Genomic DNA, 25,131 nt, shown 5'->3' with positions numbered 1-25,131 from the left:
GTTCAGCTTGCAATGCTTCCAAAACTCAAGTGCTTTAACACAAAATTTTGGTGTTTTTACTGACCGAGACAAGGGCAAATACAAGCAAAAGATCGACCTCATTTACCATTTGCAAGAGTTAAATGCTTTTGCTGCTCGAGCTTCTTTTCGGTGATATGACGAATGAAGCCAAAAGGCGATGTTAAAAACAAGGACTTTATTGTAGACCTTGACCCAAACTTCATTTCGTTTTGTTTTTCTTTTTAGCCCTTTGCCTTTCAGCATTTCTATCGGCATTCCTTCCTTAGGAGATAATGGTGCAATCACCGATTAGAAGGGACCTCAAAGAGATCAATCTGAACCAGGCACCAAGAGTAAACACAACGGAAACAACAGGTTATGATGGAAGCAATGCAGAACTGAATATATTAGATCATGAAAACTGATTACAGATAACCGGTAACATCCGGGTTACAAGATTCCGCTCACCAACCTGCTACAAACATGCTTGATTACAAAACAGGTCAGCCTAAGATTTGTCTACTATGTTCTATTTGATCTCCTTCTGACTAACTTCTAATGCTCAATTACAATGATTTATATGATCCAAGAAGATCCGGTCGGCCCAAAAGGAATCAAATGCCGAAGAACAAGATCAAATGTGTAAAACCAATAGGTCAGCCTCCACCAAAGAGATTCCTCCGGAAAATCCAAAGGATGAAGTGCAAATCAAAGGGAAGGTCGGCCACACACCAAGGGACAACGGAATCAACGCACAGGGCTCTGCAAGCTACGGAAGGGATACCATAGATTCACCAACGCAACTAGGTCCAAACGGTTCTGGTGCCAGAAAACTATCTCGGAATCCGAAATCGATAACTTGCCGGAAAATGATCCAAATGCTCCGCGGTTTAGGAATAAGGATTATGATCATGTCCTCAAGGAAAATCCAACTCTGCAAGATCCGGTGAGCCAATGCAAGAAAATGCAGAATAAAATGCTGAAACTGCAAAACAAAAAAGAAATATTTTTGGTTGATGCAAGATTGCCAAGAACCGAGGATGCTCCTGCATCAGATAACAAGGCTCATAAAAAAAAATACACACTTTCATTTTATTGCTTGATTTGAAAGCACTTATCGATGCTTAGTTCGGCATTCTCAAAGGTGATGACAAAGGCGTCGATCATATGTTTGGAAATGCGATAAAAAGGGTTTGAACTCCTCTCTCGTTTTGGTCTTATTTCACATGCTGAGCCTTTCGGTATTTTGTTCGGTGTTTTGAAAAAGGGGAGGGGCAAGAATAAAATGATAGAAAATAATATGCATTACCTTACAAAACATCGAACTTTATTCTTTTTTAAGAATTTCGACCCCTTAAACATGGCTTAACACTTCTCGGTGTTTAAGTCGGGTTTGTCTAAGGGCTCAAGCAAACACGTTTCATATTCTGCTTCAATTTTAAAGGACCCAAAAATTTAATTAAGTGTTTTTGGCATCTTCAGCAAGGTCGAGAACATACGACTTTGCCGAACTTTCTCATGTTACACTCTGACCTCCCCTTGCTTAATGTGTTGAGAATTTGGGGCTATTCTCGACATTCTTACCGGGCCAAGACAAGGGCATCTAAGCCACGCGAGTTGGGGAAATACCTCTGAAACGCCACTACCATGTTCGGTGTTCTTCAAGCCAAAAACGGGAGCACTAAACCCTAAACGACTTTTCCTTCTCCTACAAGACATCTTCAAGAGCCATGAATTTGGCATTAGTCTCGAGAGTTACAAAGCAAAAAAGACATCCGCTTTCATTTTGTTCCATCTCGACCTCTGAACGTGGCATGACAAGCAACTGGGGAGGCAACAAAAAATTTGATCTTGCACGCAGAGCATCTCTTCTCTCTCGCAGAGTAGGCTAGAAGGAGGGGGTCCCCGTCCGAGAAGACGAGGATGTATGCTACGCACAACAAGTGGCGACTCGACTGGGAAATGTTCCTGAACATTTCAAGCATGACTATCCGGATCGAACTGAAAATCTCCGGTTAACACCCCACAGACCAAACCAAATGACAAAAGACAAATTCAAGGTAAAAATGAGGTTAGAAACTAAGTCAAGTCACCGACCTTGGGAAACAAGTGTGTGCAGTGAAGTTCATTCCAACTTAAAGAAAGTTGAAACATCATTGTTCAATCGTTGGAGACCATTGTGTTCGCGTTGTCGGTCCGACGAAGACTTCCTTTTCTCTTTTTTGATCAGAAGCGGAGTTTGATTCAAGGAATCAAATGCATATGAAATGCATATATATATATATATATACATATAAATAGATATACATATACATATACATATATATATATATATATATATAAATGAATTATGACAATAAGATCGAAGTGAGTCCCAAAGAAACAGGGCTCGGACTCGGCTCGGACTCGGCAAGGCCAAATCGGACTCGGACTCGGGACTCGGCGTCAGACTCGGCTCCAGACTCGGTTGGACTCGGGAAAGTGAAAAACTCAAAAAATTTAGAGATTTTTTAAGATTTAAAACTTGTTTCATGCACCCTTTATTGAATAAGACACAATAACATCATCAAACTTGGCTCATTTCATTACATAATACATACACAAGTATACATCTATGATCTATCACATAAGCATAAACGCAAATTGTAGCTGAAGGAAATAACAAACATAGATATATAAATATTGTCAAATGTATACAATATTACAAAACTCATGGAATAAAAAATCCATGTCATCATATGATCATCATCAAATGTTCCATACAAATAACAAAGGTAAATACATCTACAAGCCTATGGCGCAGAGGAGTCTGCACCCTCCGGCCCCGACGTCGGCTCCCATGAAGGCCCCGGCCCCCTACGAAGGCGTCTAAGGTAGGTCATAGATGATTGGGCAGCCATAGCCGCTCCTCGTGACACCACGCCATGCTCACCAACATCAGGAACATCTGTGTCACTGTCACCATCTGTGTCACTATCACCATCTGCCTCTGAATCTCCTCTCTCTGCTCGTGCTCTCTGCTCCTCCTCTGCCATGGCTACAGCCTCAGCCTCTATATCTACCTGGTCGATCCAATCAGTGTCATCATCACTAAAGACAGCCACAGGATCTGTCTCAATGGCCCACTCTGCCTCAGGATCAACCTCATCTAGAATGATAGGAGAGATGTCAGCTAATGCATTCTTTCTCATTCTCAGGCGGAGGTTGTAGTGAACAAAGATAAGATCATTCATCTTCTCCACGGATAATCTATTGCGCCTCTTGGAGTGTATGTGCTCAAACATACTCCAATTGCGCTCACAACCAGATGCACTGCATGGTTGGCTCAAGATGCGAATGGCCAACTTCTGAAGATTTGGTGTCGTTGGGCCAAAAAAGCTCCACCAATTATCTGAGTTTGAAATGAGAAAAATAAATAAAATCAGTCTCTCATAAACTCATTTAACAATATACAATAAAACTAAAATTAAGCCTTACAATTTATTTTTACCTGGCATCATAGTTGTCCTACTTTCTTTGGCGATAGGACGAGAAAAGGTCTCCCCTTGTGCATTTGAGAACAACTGTAGCTCTCGCATAAGATCTGTCTGAGTACAACCAACAGGTGCCATCTTCTCCATGACTGAGTATAGCCCATCAAGGACCTCCGCATCAGCCCTGAAAGTAGGGCTAAAATGGAATGCCGGATTCAAATAATAGGCTGCTGCATGGATGGGCCTATGAAGCTGATGATGCCATCTCTTATCAATGATCTGCCAAATGGGACCATACTTGCTCTCATCTCCTGCATAGATAGATTTGATGCCCTCTTTCGCCCTATCCATGCCCTCATATATGTAGCCCATTGCGGGCTTTTCTCCATCCGCAACTCGCAACAAAACCACCAAGGGCTTAACAAACTGTAAAATTGAAAATATTGTGTAATTTAAAACATGAGCAAATAAGAGAATATGATGAATAAGTTATAAAACAAAAAGTTAAATAAAAATTGTAGAATTTATAAAAAAATTACCTTCACTATCTCATCACAAGGGCTCCAAAAGCCTCGCTCATCAAAAATGCAGTCTGCCATATCTTTCCCTGCTGGGGTGGCAGCATAGGATGAGGAAGACCACTCCTCACCAACAATCATACGTCTCAAGGCCATCTTACAACGAAGCATGGACTGCAATGTGATGAAGTTTGTGGCAAATCTTGTGATTCCTGGACGAGCTAACTCCTTATGCTCTGCGTATTGTCTCATAAGAGCCAACACCCATGAATGATTATATACAAATTTGCACACATTTCTTGCCTTTTCTACACATGTCTTGACCCATGGAAGTTTTCCAATATCCTCTAACATGAGGTCAATGCAATGGGCGGCACATGGAGTCCAAACTATAGATGGGCGCCTCTCCATCAATAGTCTGCCTGCAACAACATAATTTGTTGCATTGTAATTAATGAGGTTACAAAATAGAAATTAATTTGCAAACAAAATTAGTTTGTAATCAAAAGTTTACCTGCAGCAACATAATTTGGTGCATTGTCAGTCACCACCTGTACCACGTTCTCTTCACCCACCTCATTAATCACCTCCTCTATCTGCTCACATAGGTAGGTGGCATTCTTGCAATGGGCGGAGGCATCAATAGACTTGATGAAAACGGTGCCCCCTGAAATAAAAAAATAAAGCAAGATCAATGATCATTCAATAAATCATTAAATGAAAAATAAAAAATTAATGCCTAAATGAAACTAAAATTAATCAATCACCTGCGGAAGAAACAAGAAAATTAAGGAGAGTTCTATTTCTCCTGTCTGTCCAACCATCAGTCATGATGGTGCAACCTTTAGTGCTCCATATTTGGCGTTGATCACCCAATTCTTTCTTCACATCATTCACCAATTCAGTCAAAATGGGTCCCCTCAAATCAAACTCAGAAGGGGCTTTGAACCCCGCCCCACAAATGGTAAGGGCATCAACCATTTCTTGCCAATAAGGTGACCTGTCACAAATATTTTAATGAGATAAGTATGTACTATGTATAATGAACTATATACAACAAAAATTAATACGAACAATCAAATTATAAAAATTAAAACAATCAAACATAAAACATTTACCTGGCTGTGAAGAATGGAATACTGCCATAGATCCAAAATCTGCCAACTGCCATTTTAGCAGCATCATGGACCTCCTTGTTCCAACCCATGCTCTCAAGTGACTGTTGGGACCCAGGAGTAGTGCGAGGTGCAAAAAAGGTATCCAACCTAGATTTACGAATCCTAGGTCCAATGCTAACACTCCCACTACCACTGCCAGTGCTAGGAACATGAGAAGGGGCAGAGGCACTGGCACTGGCACTTATAGAAGCAGAACCGGAAGCATGAGTAGTAGCAAAATGAGTGGGACGATATGAAGGTAAGGAAGAAGGCCCTCCAACACAACCTAATTGTGTCCCTGTTCCTAAAGGTGCATGTCTCCCAATGACTGTGAGATCCTCTTTTTCTTTCCTTTTCCTTTCAATTTCTTCAACCATTACATAGCAATCACGTACGGCCTCAGTGACTGCTTTTGTGCATGGGTCGGCATCATGCCCATGCACACCAGCAATATGGTATTTCAATCTATATATGCCTCCATGGAATATTGTTTTGCAAAATATACACTTTGTTTGCCCTTTTCTTTGCCCTGGAAAATCCTCATGATATTTCCAAGCAGGGTCCTTTCTAATGGGAGGTCTAGAAGAGGACATTGTATGATTGTTTTGTGAAACTTGAGGCAAATAAGAATGTGAAGGTTGCTGCAATAAAACATTACAAATGCAAAAATAAATTAAGACATTCATTTTGTGTTGTGCATTCATAATTTCATTCTCATTGAACATTTTTTTCAAAAAAGCTAAAGTAGGGTTTGCAATTTTTTTTTTTTTAAATTGTAGGGTTTGTCAAACCCTACTTTAAAAAAAATAAAATTACAAACCCTGGGCCTACATAGTAACATAGAAAAGATTTTGGAATAAAATGTAAAACTTTCAAAAAAAAAAGAATAGAAAAATGAATTTTTGCATATAAGAAACAAAAAAATCTCAAAAAAACAATGTTACCTCTTAGAACTCTTGAAGAAAATTGAAGAAATTGAAGAAATCTTCCTTGCTGGTTTTTCTTCAATGCACCCTTGTTATTCTTTTTATCTCACTTTACTCCTCCAATTTTTGCAAATGAATGAAATGAAAGTCACTTTTAGGTATAAAACAAAAATAACACAAAAAAACAAGTCAAAAAAACCATTTAAAATTGTTTTTTTTTTAACTTTTCATTGACTTCGCCGCCGGCCGAGTCCCAGGCACGGGACTCGCCGAGTTTGGCGAGTTTGGGCCAAACTCGCCAAACTCGGCGAGTCTGGCGAGTCTGGCTCCTGGACTCGGCAGAGTCCGAGTCCGAGTCCGAGTCCCCAGGACTCGGCGAGGGTGACTCGCACTCGGACTCGCCGAGTCCAGGCGAGTCCAGGCGATATTCGTTTCTCTGGATTGAACTAATTCAATTTCTTTTTTTTCTTTTTTGAAAAAAAATGGAATAAAAAGGAAGCAAAATTTGTATTTTATCTATTAAAAGTTGTACATTAACAATATGTAGAAAAAATATAGGAAAATGTATGAGGAAAACGAAAACAAGGATTCTGAATATATCAGAACAACCCTTGTAGAAGACAGATTCAATTCGGAACGTTTTAAGCATTTGTGGTTTTTGTGCAAGAATTGTGAAACCCTTATATATAAGAAATCTTTAGTAGAACAAAAAGGTGTTTGTGCAGAATGTGGACCAACTCTGCAAATGACTAGTTCAGAGCAAATTGAACAATTAATTGATAATGGCACTTGGCGTTCTATGGACATCAATTTCTCTAGTATAGATCTTTTAAAGAAAAAACATACGCCATTTGACATCAAAATGTTTTGAAAGGTCTCAATTTTATTGTACAAAGTAATTTATGACAAATATTTTTATAAACATTTTTTTCAAAATAAAAATAAAACTAAAGCATTGAGAATATTAGTAGCATACAACAATACTCTTGATAATATCGTTAAGGTTGCACTAGAAAAGAAATTCATAAAATATTTGAATTTAGATTCAAAAGACGCTATTAAGATACTACAAGATTTTATTGATATAGGTTTGAAAATAGTTCAAATTGTACTTTTTGAAATACGTCAAAATAAAAGATGAATTACATAGACTTGCACTTTTAAATAAAGCATTTGAAAATGAGCAAATTTCTAGCTTGCTTCCTAAAAATTTGAAAGATAGGAGGAATGATGAGTTTGAAACCACTTCTATAGAATTCCAAAAAATGGCACTTAAACTTCAAAATTTCCTAATTTTAGAATTACTAATTAAATTAAATACACAATTAGCTGACATAAAAGAACAATTACTATCACAAGATAAGTTCTTGAAAGTTGTGGCGACAACCTTAGTGATGACAACCTATGTAGGGTGACTCTAACTTCAGAAGCAGCCTCCATATTGCTTCGTTGCCAACGAGCGTCTATAGACCTGACAAGTTTATCGCCTGTAAGCTCACAGATATTGCTCTATTTCCAGTAGATTTTCTTCTTTTTTTAAAACCGATAGAGGTGTCTGCACTCCCAAAGCCAAATATTTTAATATTCCTTTACTTTCAATTTCTTTCTTTTGATTTTTTCTCTTTTTCTTTTCATTTTCACTTTGGTTGGTAAGCAATGAAGCCTACATGGGATTGAGTGTTACAGTGGTCGCTAAGCAGAGCTTCAAATTTTTTACTTGCAATCACTTCCCTTTGACAAAACAACAGACCTAAGCAATATTAAGTGTATAATGTGCGATGATCGCAATGTTGGTGACAAGACACAGTAAACAACTAAATTTTTAAAATGAAAAAGCTTCGGACCAAATGAAGTGACTACGGGTCAACCATCAATTAAGTGCTCTACCAAAGTTGGCATCCAAGAAACAAATTTGTAAACATCCTTACTTCATACACCAAAGCTGAGCGAAACACACATAGGTCAAAGAATGATGTGTCTAACTAGATACATAACCTAATACAAATTCCTGCCAGAGCCATATATGGCTCCCTATCAGATATATAATAAACAAGCAAAACATAGACATCTAGAAAATCATGTATCCAAGCTACAAACCATTGGTTAATGTATCTCAACAGATAATATGTTTTGCAATACATTGTAATAATCAATATTGCCAAATATTGTAATTTAAAATTTAGATTGTACCACACTTTGAGAAAGTAGTATCCTAGAAAAGCAGTTAAGAACAATCTACCAGAAAGAAAACAAATTATGAAAAAACCACTTTATTCTATAGATCAATCCAAGGTAATATCTTCAATAAAATAACGTGACAATCAATTAAAGAGTATACTCACGCACCATTACCTACACAATCAATATGAAGAAACTAATTACCTGGTAAAGAGCTGCAGATGTAACCAGATCTAAAGTAGCAGAAAAGAGCTCCAAATTTGATAAAGCATTCTCCGCACATAATAGACGGCAAATCACCAAATTTAGATTGTTTCTCTGTTCATGTAAACATGAATCAGGTTTGAAAATAGAGTTAATTCTAGCGCAGAACCAAAAGCTTGAAATACCTCAGGAAGACTAAGAATTTTAAAGAATCAATGATCTCAACCCTTGCCTACCTGTTTAGAACTTGATACATAGCTTGCAATGCTTACTGCGTGTGAGTGTGTCTTCTGGGCAACGAAACATAAACTGGATAGGACTTTCGCAGCAGCCAATTGTAATGCCTAAAATAGCAAAAAACAATATTTGGTTAGTTATCCTATATCAAATTCGTGCACCTGATATACAACCATTTAGACTTGCTATAACAGTACATCAGAAATTTATTAACATTTTTAGAATAGGAATTCATAGTCCAATTGATGATAGATAGCACCTAGATCCAATCTGTTAACAAATGATATAAGAGGGAATTTAAATCTCCTTCTGACCTCAGATCAACTATTCTAATTAATTTCAACATCTAAATTAAGCACATTTGCATGAAGCCCTTATAAGCATCCAAAAACAAATAAGAAATAAATAAGTAAATTAAATTAGAACTGCGGCACAAGATCAGACTTTCATCTAGGTTAGCGAATGACCCAGGTTGTTGACTCTTATCCCATGTCATTAATGTTAACAGAACCTAGGTCAGATACACATTAGTACACAATTTGCTGGGCAGTCTCATACGTCTTAGATGGTTAGTATATATTTCCTTCACCATATTACAAGATGAGGCCTAGCGCATTAATGACTTGTCTCTTATAAACTACTCGCTACACTTCCGAAATACAATATACAATCAAAACTACATTTCATACCAGACTTGATTGTACAACAATTACATAATTAATGCTTTATTTCTGAATTGTTGGTTCGGGTACAAGAATCCGAATGGCGATATGGCTATATATATATGTGTGTGTGTGTGTGTGTGTGTGTGTATATGTATATGTATATGTATATGTATATGTATATGTATATGTATATGTATATGTATATGTATATGCACGTCATATTCATAATCAAAAATGAAAATATTCAAGTCTTAAAATCTCAATACACAATGAAAATACAAATTACAATCAACTTTTAATAGTCTTCATATTCTTGCTCATTAAAAGCATCAAGTCCAACATTTGGTTCAATTTCATTTGAACCACAATCAACTCAACTGCCACTCCAATTAGGTGCATCAAGTGCAGAAGCTGCCTCATCTATATAAACTTTGGCAAACTATTCAGCGATAGCATCTAAATCAACAAATTTAGGGGTTAGATCCAAATTCTTTGGCACATCCTCATCGTATTCGCGTTTCTTGTGTGATAAGAGACGAAGGTTGGAGTGTATAATTATATAGACCAAATCCTCTTGTTTTCTTGCACCCGATTGGTTGCGCTTGATCGAGTGGATAAAGAATTATTTAGTCCAATTCTGCTCAACTGAAGAACTTGCAACATGTTGAATTTGCATATAGCATTTAGTATTTAATTTTATAAATTAAAATTTAAAACCTTTGAACATAAATTATAAAATTATATTCTAATAAAATATAATATATAGCATAATAGCATCGAATGAAAAACAAGAAAAATAAAAAATAAAAAGATACATAATTGGGATAGTATTCTAATTGGAGGAGGCTGCAAGTAAAAGGAAGCTTGACCATGTAGATACCACTGCTCATCAACACTTTTCCTCTATTTGTAGAAGAGTGGAAACATCATGATTTTTTGAAGATATAAAGTCGCCAAGCTCATCAAAACAATACTTTGGATATCTCTAATTAAACATGTCTTTCTAAATGCAGCAACCTCCCCGTACCTATATGGCAGCACACTCCTCAACAATGAAAGTACTTCTTCACTATAATACTCTGCTGACAAATCAAATGCTAAGATATGTAATGGGATGGTTCTTTTGTTCCAACAGTCAATGATAATCTTTTACGCAATTTTGAAAAGTGTTTTTGTTGGTTCATTTTCCTTGGCTTCTATTATTATTCTTATTTTCTTTACCATGGAGTCCATGCCATCATAAATTTCACCCAAACAGAGGCAATCAGTATCAACATATGTAATCATGCTCATGATGGGCTCAAGAAAAATTCAAAATATATTCCACACAAGCCCACCACTCATCATCTAGGATAAATGCTTTTACTATTTGCACTCTTTTTGAGCCTGATTGTTGCCCTACACTTCATAGGATACTGATGAAAATAAAACTCAAGGCCTCCCGCACTTTCACAAGTCATCACAAGATGATTGTGTGAAATGCAAATCAAGTTTCGACAACCTAAAATGGTCTATAAAATTACACAACACATATTAACAATAAAAAATCAAAGTAAAATATATATATATATATATATTAAAAAAAAATTTAAATTACTTTCAATAACTCCAATTTGGAGAAGGTCCTTGTGACAATTTCACACATCACCCCATCGCAGATGGAGAAAACCTTTTTGCTTGCAGTTTCGAGTTTTGGGCAGCTTAGTAGTATTCTAGGTCTCTCCTTAGGATGAAATGAGTCATATCAGCTCTTAGAAAGATTGGATTAGTGGCAAAGATCAAGGTTGAGAGGCAATTGTTGAGAGAATTAGATTTCATTGCTTTAGCTTCAAGTGGTGTTGTCATGTGAAAGTCGCCTAAGTATGAGAAAGTTTTGGATTGCAAAAGAGGAAGCAAATCCTTCTTCCATCCATTCATCCTCCATCCCATATTCTCCATCTCGTATCCATATTCTTACTCCTTCCCTAGCCACGGCATCCTTCATGCCTCTCTCTACTCCCTTCTCCTTTCATTCTCTCTTTCCAACCTACCTTCCACTAACTCCTTTATCTCCCAAACATCCCTCATTACCTTCATCCTTTCTACCCTTCCACTCTCTACCCACCTACCTTCCCATCCCCCTTCTACCTTTCCACCTCCATCTCCTACATTTACCTTCACTTTCCTACCTTCCACTACCCCTTATACCTCCCAACTTCCATCCTATCCTAACCCACACCTCATATCATTTACCCCCCTTTACCTCACCTACTTAATCCCCATCCCATCCTTCACTACAATTTTTTATCTCCCACAACCATATCCCTCCATTGCGGCATATCCTCACCTACCCCTTCATCGCGGCATATCCTCTATACACCTTCCTTACCAACCTTCCACCACAGCGATTCTTCCTTCCACATCCTTGACCAGCCTTCCACAGTGACACATTCCTTGCTTCACCTTCCACACACTCTATCCACCATGGCACTTCCATCCCCGACCTTCCTCACTTCCTTCTCACCGCAGCATGTGTTTGCCTAAGTGCAAAATACCCAACAACCAAGGTTGAGGAGGGGCCCACTCATAAGAGGAAATATTTCATTTAAAGGATGAATCCATTGACATTTTAAACCTCAAAACCCACGATAATAATCTAATAAAGGGAAGCCAACGTGGACAAGGATTCGTGTATGCAAACACAGCCGTTGGAAACTAAAAAATAAATAAAACATTTCAAAAGTCAATCGGCTATCAACATGGATCGATGCATTGGAATTTAAAGAGAAATTCGAAAGAAAAAAAACAAAAAAAAACAAGTCAGCTTTGAGGAGAATATGGATAGGCAAAAACACACACAGCTCCAAGTAATGAACGCCTATATAGAGGAAGTCTTATACCTCAGTTAAGGCATCATTCAAACAATCAGCGAATTATGATTAGCACTTGAGAGCATAGCAAAATACATCAAGGACAACATTTTTTATTACAAAGATTGACCATTTCATTGATCAAACTTTGATTTAAAACAAGGCTGATTTTCTTCATCAGCAATTTGATATAGTGATTTCGAGAACAAATTTTTTGAAACTGAGGCACATATTTTTAAGGATCAGCATTTTCACAATCTCCTACAGATCTGATTTATGATATTTTGATTATTTTTCACAACAGAACCAGGTCTAATTTTGTATGATTACAGTCATAAACCCAGGTTTTAAATAAAAATATTCTTATTATCATTTAAAAAACTCTGAATTTGATGACTCATGTTCTAATGCAAATTTATTTGCAAATCTGACAAACATCTTTGAAGCAAAGTCTAATTTTTCACACTCAAGGTTTTGGGATTAGCATCTAAGTTTAGCAATTTATTAAGATTTTAAATGAAGTATCAAACGTAAAAGAGGATTACTAACTGAGTAGGATATTTCCAGTTATACAAATATTAATATCATATTAAGATACTAATTTAGACATTTCTTCCAGGAGGTAGATGGCAGCATCGAAACCTGGAGCTCTTACAAGGCAAGCTCTCATTGAGGAAGATGCGAAAGGAATGCTACCTGAATCAAGGATTACCTCACTATGGACAAATGTGGGAGACACTAACTTGGGCAAGATTGACATGAAGAAATTTCAAGTCCCTCTCTACACAAGCAATCCGACCAGGATTTCAGAGAAAATGATCAAAAGTAGAGTTGTCCAAACCCCTGGTTTTCTTCCTGCAATCCAATGCAATGAATTAATAGTTGAATGTGCAAGACACTATGATGTCAACACAAGACAAATAAGGACGCCTGATGGCAAAGTATTAGCATTCTTCTCAGAGACTGCTATCAATTAGGCATTCAACATACCCGAGCCTAAACATATGATATACAAGAATAAAGAAGCAGTATTCGCAATCTATGAGGATGACCCCGACAAATGCTTAAGCATCATCAATAATTATTAGTTGTCAAAGGCTCGACCCGATCTTAGCAAAGTACTAAGCAAGCTCCACCAAACGGACTTCAAAGAGGAATTCGGTGATCTGATTACCTTGCTCACCAGGATCATGGGAAGTCCACATGCCTCTTCAATTGAAAATTGGATGTTCTACTTCATGGAAGCTATAACAACCGGAAATGAAAAGATAAACTAGGCCAAGATTATAAGCAACAATCTTGATCTTTAATTGAGAACACTCAAGTGCACCAAACAATTTCATATGAGCTCCTACATCATCTGTTCACTAGCCAGAGCCAAAGAGTACACAAGATTGATGTATAGAGGCCCAGTAGGGAATAGAAAGGGAGAACTAAGGATATGAGAGAACTACACACAGCTGCATTTTCATTAAAAGGCACATTATTGGAGAGTGAATGATGCCTTCTCCATGCATATAACAAGAAAGTAGCAAGGCAGCATCCATCAATGGTCCTGCAGGCACAAGAATTGGTGAAGAAATACGGTGCTTGGTTTATTCAGCTTTCCAAGTTCACTTACATATGAGTTCAAGGATGCTCATCTCCACCATACAAGCTTCCACGTTATCCTATCGACAAGATAGTGTTGTTAGAGGTGTTGAGGCATTTAGTTGCATATGACAAGACTCAACATAAGACAAGGATTTCCTTTCCGATTGTGGTTGGACAATCATTGGAGGTATATCCATCTTTGCAGGCAGCTGACGGATCAAAAGAGGATATGAAATTTTATCCCTTCACCGAATATCCTTCAAGAACTAATTTTGATCCATACGGCAACATGAGGAAGAATGGTAATAGCCACAAGCACAGGACACATATAGAAGACTATTGGACGAATGTCAAAGATGATGTTCTCCTGATTGCCTATAGATATCATCAAGATATTTAGAGTGTTCACAATCCCAAATCAAGTGCGCAGGATGATGCAAGGCACCTCCAGCATGCTTATGAGCAAGTAGAGGATAAATAAATGGAAGTCAATTGGGTTGAAGTAGAAGTCATTGACATAAATGAGTTAATGAGACCCGTTTTGGCTTACACAAAAGGATGGGTAGATTATCAAAATAACAAATTGAAGAGTCCAAATATGTAGCTCACCTTTGATATGATGGGAGATTTGGATTCTTCTGATGAGGAAACAGAAAGCGTAAGCATAAGCGAGAATACTACACAGTCAACACAACCTATGAGCTCTAAAAGAAAAGGAAGTCACAAGAAGGGGTCAAAGCAAAAGAAGCAAAGGACAAGTACAAGTCATCTTTCCACCAACACATCTTACATCCGTGAGGTCAATAGGAACAAGACGGCCAACAATGAAAGACAATCATCTTGGGAAAGAGGTAGTGATCAAGGAGCAAATGAATCACTATAGTCTACTATACATAACGATCAAGGAGATCGGACAGCTAAAGTAAAGAAGCCCGATGCACAAGATCCTCCAAGAGCACAAGAAGCAGTTGCAAATTATAAGGCAGCCGAAGGTGAATACATATGCATATAGGAAAGCATGATGGTGAGGTGACTTCTCCAACCCGAGCTGAACAGAAAATTAAGGAGTTAAGGTAGAAAAGGAAAGATCCACTATTCTGGCATGGCTACAAGAAAGAATAAATAAAGAAGTGATAGTAACTGAAGAAGAAATAATTGACAACATGGATGACTTCTTGAATGGAATTGGTCTGACAGAAGAGAAGAAGGAGGCTGCCAAGCTTTCAAAGATCACAAAAGACAATATTGGATCCCGCGACATACAAATTGCTACCCCAAAAGTGGACAAGCCACAATATGAAATCACTACTGATGAGTATGATTGAGAGACAATTGAGTTAGGACCTATTACTACAGAGCAGGCAATGGAAGACTTGGATGATACAGTGAAGACAATCTGTGACAGATTACAAATTGAGCTACAGCATGGTAAGAAGCTAGAAAGAGAACTGAATGCATTGAAGAATTATGTGCAACAACTTAAGAATCCATAAGGCAAGTCAATCCTTCAAGCATGCCTCTATCATTACTCCCGCCAAACACAGTGGATGATTTGGATTAGATGAGAAATAATTCCCAAATGTTGAAAAGATGGAGTGACACTTCCTTCACTAAGGCGCATGACTTTGTAGGGGAGCTGGCACATGTATTTGATACACTTTCAGCTATACTTTACAGGCTTGTTGTTCTTATGGCTTCTTATAATGTCTTTGTTTACACAAAGGATTTCACCATCTCGAGGTTGCAAGCATTAATAGATATTCCAAGACAAACCTTGCTGGATGCTGGAATAATAAGAAATTGGCAGAAATATGACTTCCATGGATGGTATTCTACGCTCAAAATGAGAAGTATGTTTGAAAACATTACTAGTGGTTGTGATCAAGTTGCAAATATGATAGAAACAATGAATGATAAGACTGTAGCAGCAGCTGAAATGATTGTTGGAGTAGAAATGAAAGCTGAAGCTGACATGGCCGTTGACAAGATAGCAAAAAAGGTTCAAAGTATTTTCTTTGGAAGTTCCAGATCACTTTGAGAAGGACAATTAGAGGATATTCAATCACTTATGATACTTGTGGGTGAGATTAGTGAATCAGGACCCGAATGGGAAAAGGTATTCGCTTCATCTATTGAGGAGTTGGACTACATGGAAGATCAGATGAATATCATGCCCAAGGTTCCAAAAGATGGGCTTGATTACATCATGTCTAGATGCATTGAATTTGCTACTAAGGATCAAGATAAAGGAAACAAGCTTTTCGAAGAAAGTTTTTTCTGATTCCATGTGGTATCTATTTTATGATTGGAGGAATCTTCCTCAAAGTTTGTGCCAAAAGATGTTTATTTCCTATTGGTTGATTTTAGAAATTAGTTAGTTGGTTACAACCCACCCTAATTAGGGTTTAGTTGTCTCAATCTTGGCCATCCATTTTAGGGCAATCTTGGCCATCCACTTTAGGTCAATCTTCGCCCTCTATTTTTCATTTGGAGCTCTATATAATCTCCCATTCTTCATTTGTAAAAGAAGAGAGACTTGAAGAATTGTTGCTATCAGCACATTGAAGTGTGCTGATTTATATTCTATCTTCCGAGCATTTGCATGGTTATCCATCTTCTCAATTCAAAGTTTGAATTTGTTTTCAGTACCCTAGTCGAATAAATAGAACATTGTGTATGTGTAATGTCGTAAATTACATCCCGTGCGATTCCACGTCATATAAGCGTCTTCGCTCCAAGTCGATAAAGATCATGCATCGTCATATTTGTCCCTTTTTTCCACCTGGGCTGCCCTGTCAGCTTGAAACTTGTCTTTTACCGACCATGCTAACCAATTGACCATGGGCCTCTAGCACATCGCGAAGATGTCCATGTGCAGCACTAGCGTCCCACGAATTTGTTAGTCCGCAAGTGACCATTTAAGTGTTACACCTACGCCCAGAACAATTTGTAACGCCTCTGTCCGTGGACACCGACTTCGGGATGCGTTCGGGAGGCTATATCTTTCACGTTTCTAGCCTTTCTTGGGACTTCTTGATCATTTGGGGATACTTCGAGCTCTTGGCATCAATTTTCTCTTATCTTGCACACAGCTTTTCCAGCATCTTGAGGACCGCCATTGTTGCAGTCTCTCGAATAGCTCACGTTGTTGTCTGCACAAGTGTTGGGAGGGCAGTTCACTTACTTTCCTTGGTTTATTTGCATATTCATAATCTTTCATTTCAATCTATCTATTATCTTAATCGTGTTTCTTTCATCTTTATTGTTCCATTTTCACCGTTGTTATTATTTGGGTTGTTTGTGGAGGTGGAAACACCGAAACGGGGTTCTGACTGAGGCAAACCTCTAAACACAAACCCCAACATTTTCCTTTCGGCTTGTGTGTAGGTTTATAGTCATTGGAAGGCAATCATCTTGCGGGAGGCTTCAATCGTGGACCGGTTGTGAGCTTCCCTCATTCCTTTTTCTCACTTCATTCTAGTATTTTGTATGTTGTGTTGTTAGCCTAATTTGTCATTTTTTGTGTTTATTTAATAATACAGTAGCATTTGTCATTTCCGTTACGCAAGGTGTCCTAGTTACGTGTGCTTGTCCTCGTGTCAGATGCTTAGCAGGGTTGTTCGGAAACTCTGTTTGTTGGTCATTTACCTTATTCTATATCCCATCCTCTACAATATGATTCATGGTGAAACTCGTATCTTCAAACTACTTGTGCTTAGCTGATTGTTAAGTGTTTTATGTGGTCAGCTGAATTCTCATATAAACTTAACTTCAATTATTATTCAAGCATGCATATGCATTCCAATGATGGTGTCTATGTTTGTTGATAGTAATTTGAAAATCATTTAAATTCCCTTAGAAGATTGCATTAGCCTTTGTGGAGTTGTTCCTCGCATGTCAAAGCAAAGACCTGTAGAGTTTCATCAAAGTTGTCCTTCATCTTTGCATTCTTAGGAGTAATTTAGTATCTCTCAAACCTTTCAACCTTTTTGCATTTTTTTTTGAATCTATTAATAGTAGTAAGTAAGAGAGCAACATTTCATATCATTCGAAAGCTTTAAGTATTCCTTGAAATCAAGTACTCAATCTCTTAAGAAACACATATGTAAGACCCCTTGAAGGAAGAGTAAATACATCAACCAATTGAGCTATCTACACGTCAAGACCTGACTATAGAAAACTTGGAGTCATCTTGGTTGATCATTCAATTCAGCATCCAGGAGGATATTGATCAAAAGAGGATAGAATACCTTTGGTATTTTATGCAGTGTTAGAGGTGTCTAAAAACACATCAATAGTCCCGAAGATGCATCATGACATGTTATGATTAGTCACAAACATTTGGATCTCCTTGCCCTCCATGTAGATATGTTTGACCCACTCAATTTATGTGTATTTAATCTTTTGTAGTATCAAATTGAGTGAGTGGACTACACATGGTGTCTGCAAAATGTGACTATATTACCCTCCACTATAGAGTAACTTGTGGATAGGACTGGCCCTATAAATGTAACTTGTAATTCGGTCTGACCCTAATTGGGTGATGTAACTTGTGGTCCTATATTGAATGTAACTTGTAGATAGGGTAGGCCCAATATGTATTTTGAGCGATTATGTAATTGGGCTGGGCCCAAGCTCACGTAGCGTGTGGTAAAGGCAATCAAGCAATAACGTCTTAATAGGTCAAGACTTATTTGGACGATATACATAATATTATTATTAAATTAACAAGGCAGGCCGACTTGAGACTTGACACCACAAGTCAAGTATATAAGTAAGTCATTTGCATAGCATAATGAATCAATTTACATACAAGGCGAATCATTCTTAAGGCTGTCAACACATGTAATCTGCTCTCCAACATTTGGCGATCTCTCTCTCTCTCTCTCTCTCTCTCTCTCTCTCTCTCTCTCTCTCTCTCTCTCTCGTGCGAGCTTGCTCCTCATCCATTGTGTGAAGGCTGGTTGTTAGGTGATGTTATCAAGATCTTGCGAAGCTAATTAAGACTTGCCTTGAGCGAATTTGATGCTGATGATAAGGGCTGCAATCTCCATTATCATATAAAGAGGAATTCATATCTGCTATCTTGTTGGTTGAACAGCAATCTGAGAAAAGCACACTTGCCTTGTAATTGCCTACATTTGAGATAATACACATTGTACTTTGTGGCTGGGTTTTTCACCTCCAAGAGGGAGGTTTTTCCAGTGTATTGGTGTGTCTTGTTTTGTGTTTTTATTGCTGTTACTGTTCTGTTATAACCTGATTATTTAAGATTAACATCTGATTGCTTAAAATTAACATGGTATCAGAGCTTTAGGTTCATTCTAAATAATCAAATTATTAGTTGTCCTTCACTTTCAGTTTGTTGTTAGTTTTGCAAGATGGTTACAAGTCTGAAAGTCAAGGACAGACTTGAAGGTGCCCTAAATTTTACACCATGGAAGCTCCATTACTGTTTGTGAAAGATAAGGATCTGACTAAGCCTTCGGATCTGGATGAGCTAAAGCAATTCAAGAAGTCTACCGTGAATCAGAAAGTTCAACAACAATGTTAGCTTGACAAATTAAAGGCATCGATGGGACGATAGAAAGAATAACATTTCAGGTGCTCTCATTCCTCTATTCTCAATTATATGGTCCACCTGGTTGGAGATTTGCATCTGATTACCTTATTGTTATTAGTGTCTTATCTAGTGCACAAGGTTCTCTTGCTTGTTAACTACTTCATCTGAGGGTGCTTTCATATGTCGGTTTGTGCACTTGTTTTCAGATCTTAGTATTGCCTAACTTTCTTCCTAAGGTTTGGAACAATCACCCTAGTTCGAGCCTTGTTCTTGTGTTAAGAATTTGTTCTAATCCAGTTTGAACTAAAGATAGTTATGCTCTACTCTCTATTTTAAGTATGTTTAGCTCTCAACCTATTTGATGTGGTGATCCGAATTGATGCATTGATCTAAATATATCCTTGGCACTTAAGACTTCAGCATGTGTATTCAGATATAAATCTAGGAGTATTATGATGGATATAACAGCAAGAACAAATAGAAAGATGAATAAATTTATAGGAGATTCAGAAACATGGAACCTAAGTCATCGGTGTGATAGACATCCTACTTAGTATCTATGCCCAATGTTGACCTTACTATCTTCATATTATGATCTGATCCCTTATGATACTTGTTGCATAGTTCTGATGCACTGTATTCTATCTAAGTCTTGAAATGCTCAATAGTCTTGCTGCTCTGGAATTATATACTCTTATGGTGTGTCTCTTGATTTGCATCAAATCTCTTAACATCGTATGGACTGCATTTTCTGTTTTGTTTTATGTTTGGATAAGGTTGTCATGTAGGGCTATGACTGTGTAACACTTGGTTCTCTTCAGCGCTTCATAATAGGTCCTCATGTTCTTTGTTATGCTGTTATTATAACCTTGCTCTGCTCCTCTTGTGTAGAGCATTGCCTTTAGCTCTAATGCATTTTTTGGCATGGCTTTCATCATCCTTACATAATATTCATTGCGACACTATCTCTTCAATTTAAGCATACTACCTATTACATTCTTTGAAGTAAGTATTCTCTTGATGATGAAACCTAAGATGAATGAGGTATCTAACTTATTGAAGTTGGCTTTCGATCATACGCTTGTGCTCAACTACAATGTGTATCCTTTTGAGTGGTCGATACTCATATCTGATTTTACGCATGGGCTGAAAAAACAATTAGGCTTATATACCTTGCTTATGGATTGTGTAAAATGTTTTCTGAAGTCATACACTTGCCTTAGTTTTCTAATATAAGCTAACTCTCTGTTATTCAACTATGGAAAACAATTTTAGAATGTTGTGTAGCTTTACACTATGGTTGAAGTTGATTATAGACTGACAATATCCTTTTGAGCAATCTTGGCATATGTTGTCAATGGTGGAAGTCTAGATAAGTTACTTTACATGTTAATTCATTCTATTGGGATATTTTCTCTTGAAGAGTTTCTTGAATTACCATGCCTTCAAGCTTAAGAGGGAGCTTGGTTTCTTCACTTGAAGGTATGCCTTGATCATAATGATTGTACTATAGGTCCATTTTGTAAAAGTGAAGTAGGGAAAAGATTGACATTTCTCATCTTTGATTTATGGCTGCCTTCCTTGATTGATTCTTAGTTTATGCAATCTTCATGAGACTTGATTACCACAATTTTATATTAAGAATCAAAAGAGAGTTCCATATGAAAGTTTTTGAAAATATGAAGCTAGATGTAGTTAGAAGGAAACATTTGCTCTTGCTGCTAGATATACTAATATTAGAACCACTATAGCTAATGTTGCAGGCTGGAAGTTAGATATAAATATTGTTTTCTTAATGTTGTCTATATTGAACAACCTGAAGGTTCTGAGATACATAATAGAGAAACTCATGTGTGCCGACTGAAGAAAGCTCTCTACGGTTTCAAGCAAGCTCCTAGGGCTTGGTATGAAAGAATTGATAAGTACATAGTTAGTTTACGATTTTATAAGAATGATGTTGATCCTAACATTTACTTTAAAATATTTAATGGTGAATTGCTAATTCTGGTTTTATATGTGGATGATTTATTTCTAACTGGTGAAGATAGTCTCATCATTAGGTGTAAGAAAAAATTAGCTACTGAATTTGAAATCAAGAATCTAGGTCTAATGCATTACTTTCTAGGGTTAGAAGTGTGGCAAAGACCTAATGAAATTATTCTAAGTCAAGGAAAATATACTCTTGATATACTAAAAAAATTTGGTATGATGGATTGTAAACCTATGTCTACTCCTATGGAAACTAACTTGAAGAAGTTGAGTATTTCTGCAGCTAACTCTGATTTTGCAGATCCTTCAGAGTACAGGCAGTTGATTGGATCCTGGATGTATCTAGTCAACACTAATTTGCTATGCAGTGAGTGCACTTAGCCAATTCATGAACCAGCCAAAACATGTTCACTTGGTGGCAGCCAAGCACATCGTGAGATACTTGCCTGGAACAGTTGGCTATGGACTGAAGCATCCAATCAACACAGTAATCAATTTGGAAGGCTACTCTAATTCTGATTGGGCTATCAAGAATCTGTTTCAGCTTGGGTTATGCTATGATCTCTTGGGTCAGTAGGAAACAGTCCTTAGTTGCATTGAGTACTGCAGAAGCTGAATACATTGCTTCAAGTGTGGCAACTAGAGAAGCAGTTTGGTTTCGCAAGCTTCCTGTTGGGTTGTTTGGACAACCTTGGGAATCCACTGTTATTTATTGTGATAATCAAAGTTCTATTGAAATGTCTAATAATCTTGTGTTTCATGACAGGTCAAAACACGTGGAAACTCATTATCACTATATTCGTGGTATGGCACAAAGAGGTGCCATCCAGCTGAAATATATCAGCACAGATGAATAGGTTTCTGATGTTCTCACCAAGCCTCTAGCTCGAGTTAAGTTTGAGTACTTTAGAGAGAAGCTTGGAATTGTGGAGAACACAATATTGACTGAGAAGGAGTCTCAATCCTAGCGATGCAATTTAGACTGCATCTTCCACCCTCGGCGAGCAATGCAAGGTGGAGTCACCCTCTGCGGGCAATGCAAGGTGAGAGTGTATCCCTCTCTGGGAGAAGGCTGAGGTGTAAGACCTCTTCCACCCTCTGCGGGCAATGCAAGGTGGATCCATCCTCTCCGGGCAATGCAAGATGGACATCATGAAATGAGTTCATGATATTTTTGTGTTTTATTGCAGGTATACTCTATGGAGCTTATACATTCATCCTTGCAGGCAATGCAAGATGAAGGTCATGAATGGATCATGACAAGTGGCAGCTATACTCCCTAGCTAAGAGGGAGTGTTGAAATAGTAGCTAGATCGGATACCTATCTATTGTGTTTCAATGTTGTCAATCTTCTATAAAAGGCATTAGTCAACAAAAGTGACTAGTGAATAGGTATACCCGCCTAGGTCTTGCAGAGCCTAAAGTGAGGGAGTTAGTAACCAAATAGATTCACTCTATAAGTTGGCCAAGTCAATTGGAGGTTTTGATCATAGGAGCTGGCATTTCCTTAGAACCTATCCAATCTGTTGATTTGAGATCCAATATATAGTCTATCAAGGCATAATGGAAATGTTGACTAATCTGTTGTGTCCAGACCAAGCTTAGTTGACAATAGTGTCCCTCCATTGTAATAGCTATGCACTAAACTTGTGAATCAAGGTCAGAATATAAGAGCGTCCCAAGAGGGGGCATTACACAATAATTTATTTTCTTCTAAACTCTAAACCAACTTCTATTTATACATGCCAAAATCAACTCTCCAACCAAGGGATCCAACACCCCAAAGAGATGTGTCCAATCAGCAAAGAATATTTTAATTTATTTCAATTTTGTCCCAAGATAATGAGTGCCAAAACTAGGATAGATCAGCAAATTTAAAAAATAATAATTTCAAAATTTAAATTGCCCAAAATTGGGTGCCACAAGGAGGGGGTCAGCCACATTAATAAAAAAAATACTTCGCAATTTTGAAACTCCTTTGTTCCACTCCAATAGTTAATAGGCATGGGTCTGCCCATGAAAAAATAAACCATCATTTTTGCTAATTAATTATCTCCTCCTTGCCCAACAATATCTCAATAATAGTGTCATGAGATTTGCACAATCTAACCTCCAACAATTTCAGCTCGCCCTTTGACATCAATGACAGCAATTTCCAACATCTAGGCCTCGTCATCAACATCTGTGAATGTCATTGAAATGGGATATTTATTATTTTGTGAGAATTCTCAATTGGATGGGTTCCAAACTATAAAATAATTTCTTTAGCAAACAAGGGAAGTACCCTTGCTAATCATTTATCAGCCTTCCTAATAAAATGTCCAAGTCAAGATGATAAGCATAAATTCACTCATGGTTCCACTTATAGCATACACTCAAAATAAACAAAGGTAAAGGGTTTCGCTTGACAGCTTTTACTGGGAGTTGTTGAATATTATTGGCCAAAGAATTTGCCACACCATTTTCTGAAACCCCCTCTCTTACTAATAGCCCATTAATATTTGTTGCCTAGCAAATCAGCCAAATTCTCACCATTGCCATTGGCATGTGTGATTGAGCTCAATTGGATATCGCTTCCAGTCCAATTTACCTCATCTATGCTAACCTGTAACCTCTAGGCTTTAACATTACCTACTTTCATGACATCAATTACAAATTCAGATGTTCATTGCACCAAGACGGTTTACAATCCCCAAGAATGCAAATTCCTTTCGGCATTACCAACCCTTCAGTTTAACTATCAGTCCCCTTATCCGCATCAACTGTAAATATTAAAGAGAGCAATTTTGAGATTTCACCTCCACCTGCTGGTCTAGGGTCTCCTTTTAGCAACAATAATAAAATTACATAATTATATCATGAGGGGAGAAATACAAGAGCACATCAGGTTTACAGGCATTTTCAAGTTAACAATTATCAAGCAGTAATTATTAATGTTATTGAAGAAAAAAAAAATCATTATATTAGATTATATGGCATGAATAATTGCCTGCTATGCTTACAGAACAGAATACAAGAGTATGTCAGTGAGAATAAATTTAAAAAGTGGAGCATTTCCCCTCTATTGAAATGAAGGTAGAATGATTTAATAATCTCAGAAACAATAATCACTGCAACCATAGCTTCCATGTTAGCATATAAATAGGTGCTACTACACACATCAATGTTAGTACCAGACAAAAAATGTCTAACAAGACAAATAGTGAACTTATACTACAAGATTGAAAAAATTGTACTATAGGTGAAATCCAAGAAACAGAAAAGAAATTGAAAGAAATTCTTACAGGATTGCGAAAGAAACCCAATAAGGAGATTGCAGCAATGATAAAAGGAACAGGCGGTGTTGTTGAATGTAGCAATGTCTGCTCCAAAGCTGATGGGCCTGGAAAATCCTACACCATGACAGACCATTTAATCAGAACTGAACTCAACTACAGTACATTAAGATACACAATAATTTTGACTAGACATTTGAATGACTCACCTAACATTTCAAAAAAAAAAAAAAAAAAATTCAACGGATGTAGCACCCGACCAGCATGTCACCAGTAGGATTTGACTTGGTTTGGAGTTTGGTATACACCAAAGCTAAGTACAAGCCTCGTGCAATACTAAATCCTTTCTACTTAAAACTTGGGTAGTAAATTTCAAGGATAGTACATTAGGCCAGTATCTAATCAATAGATTTTCACTTTGGCTTGGAGCTTGGCATATGCAAAAGCTAAGTACCCACACTCATGCAGTATAGACTTCTTAGTACTTACTCTAAACTTGATTAT

The 25,131-nt window shown here is 37.4% G+C and overlaps 1 protein-coding gene across 3 annotated transcripts in view; it reads right to left on the bottom strand.

Annotated features, from left to right (window-relative positions):
- LOC131045463 (uncharacterized) overlaps positions 1-25,131 on the bottom strand; it is a 285,469-nt gene that overhangs the window by 71,054 nt on the left and 189,284 nt on the right. For 2 of the 3 annotated variants that reach the window (XM_059218422.1, XM_059218423.1), the window contains 3 exons: positions 24,637-24,744; positions 8,693-8,800; positions 8,457-8,570 (listed from right to left, as the gene is read on the bottom strand). In XM_059218422.1, the coding sequence (XP_059074405.1) occupies positions 8,457-8,570; positions 8,693-8,800; positions 24,637-24,744 (330 nt within the window). Of the gene's footprint in view, positions 1-2,659; positions 3,392-3,490; positions 3,900-4,012; positions 4,414-4,505; positions 4,659-4,758; positions 4,992-5,109; positions 5,790-8,456; positions 8,571-8,692; positions 8,801-24,636; positions 24,745-25,131 lie in introns of those variants that run through there. The other variant, XM_059218424.1, reaches the window with a different exon arrangement.

The sequence above is a fragment of the Cryptomeria japonica genome, chromosome 3 (genome assembly GCF_030272615.1).
Source record: "Cryptomeria japonica chromosome 3, Sugi_1.0, whole genome shotgun sequence".
Lineage (NCBI taxonomy): Eukaryota > Viridiplantae > Streptophyta > Pinopsida > Cupressales > Cupressaceae > Cryptomeria > Cryptomeria japonica.
The sequence above is the reverse complement of the archived record's forward strand: the minus strand, read 5'-3'. Positions and strand labels throughout refer to the sequence as shown.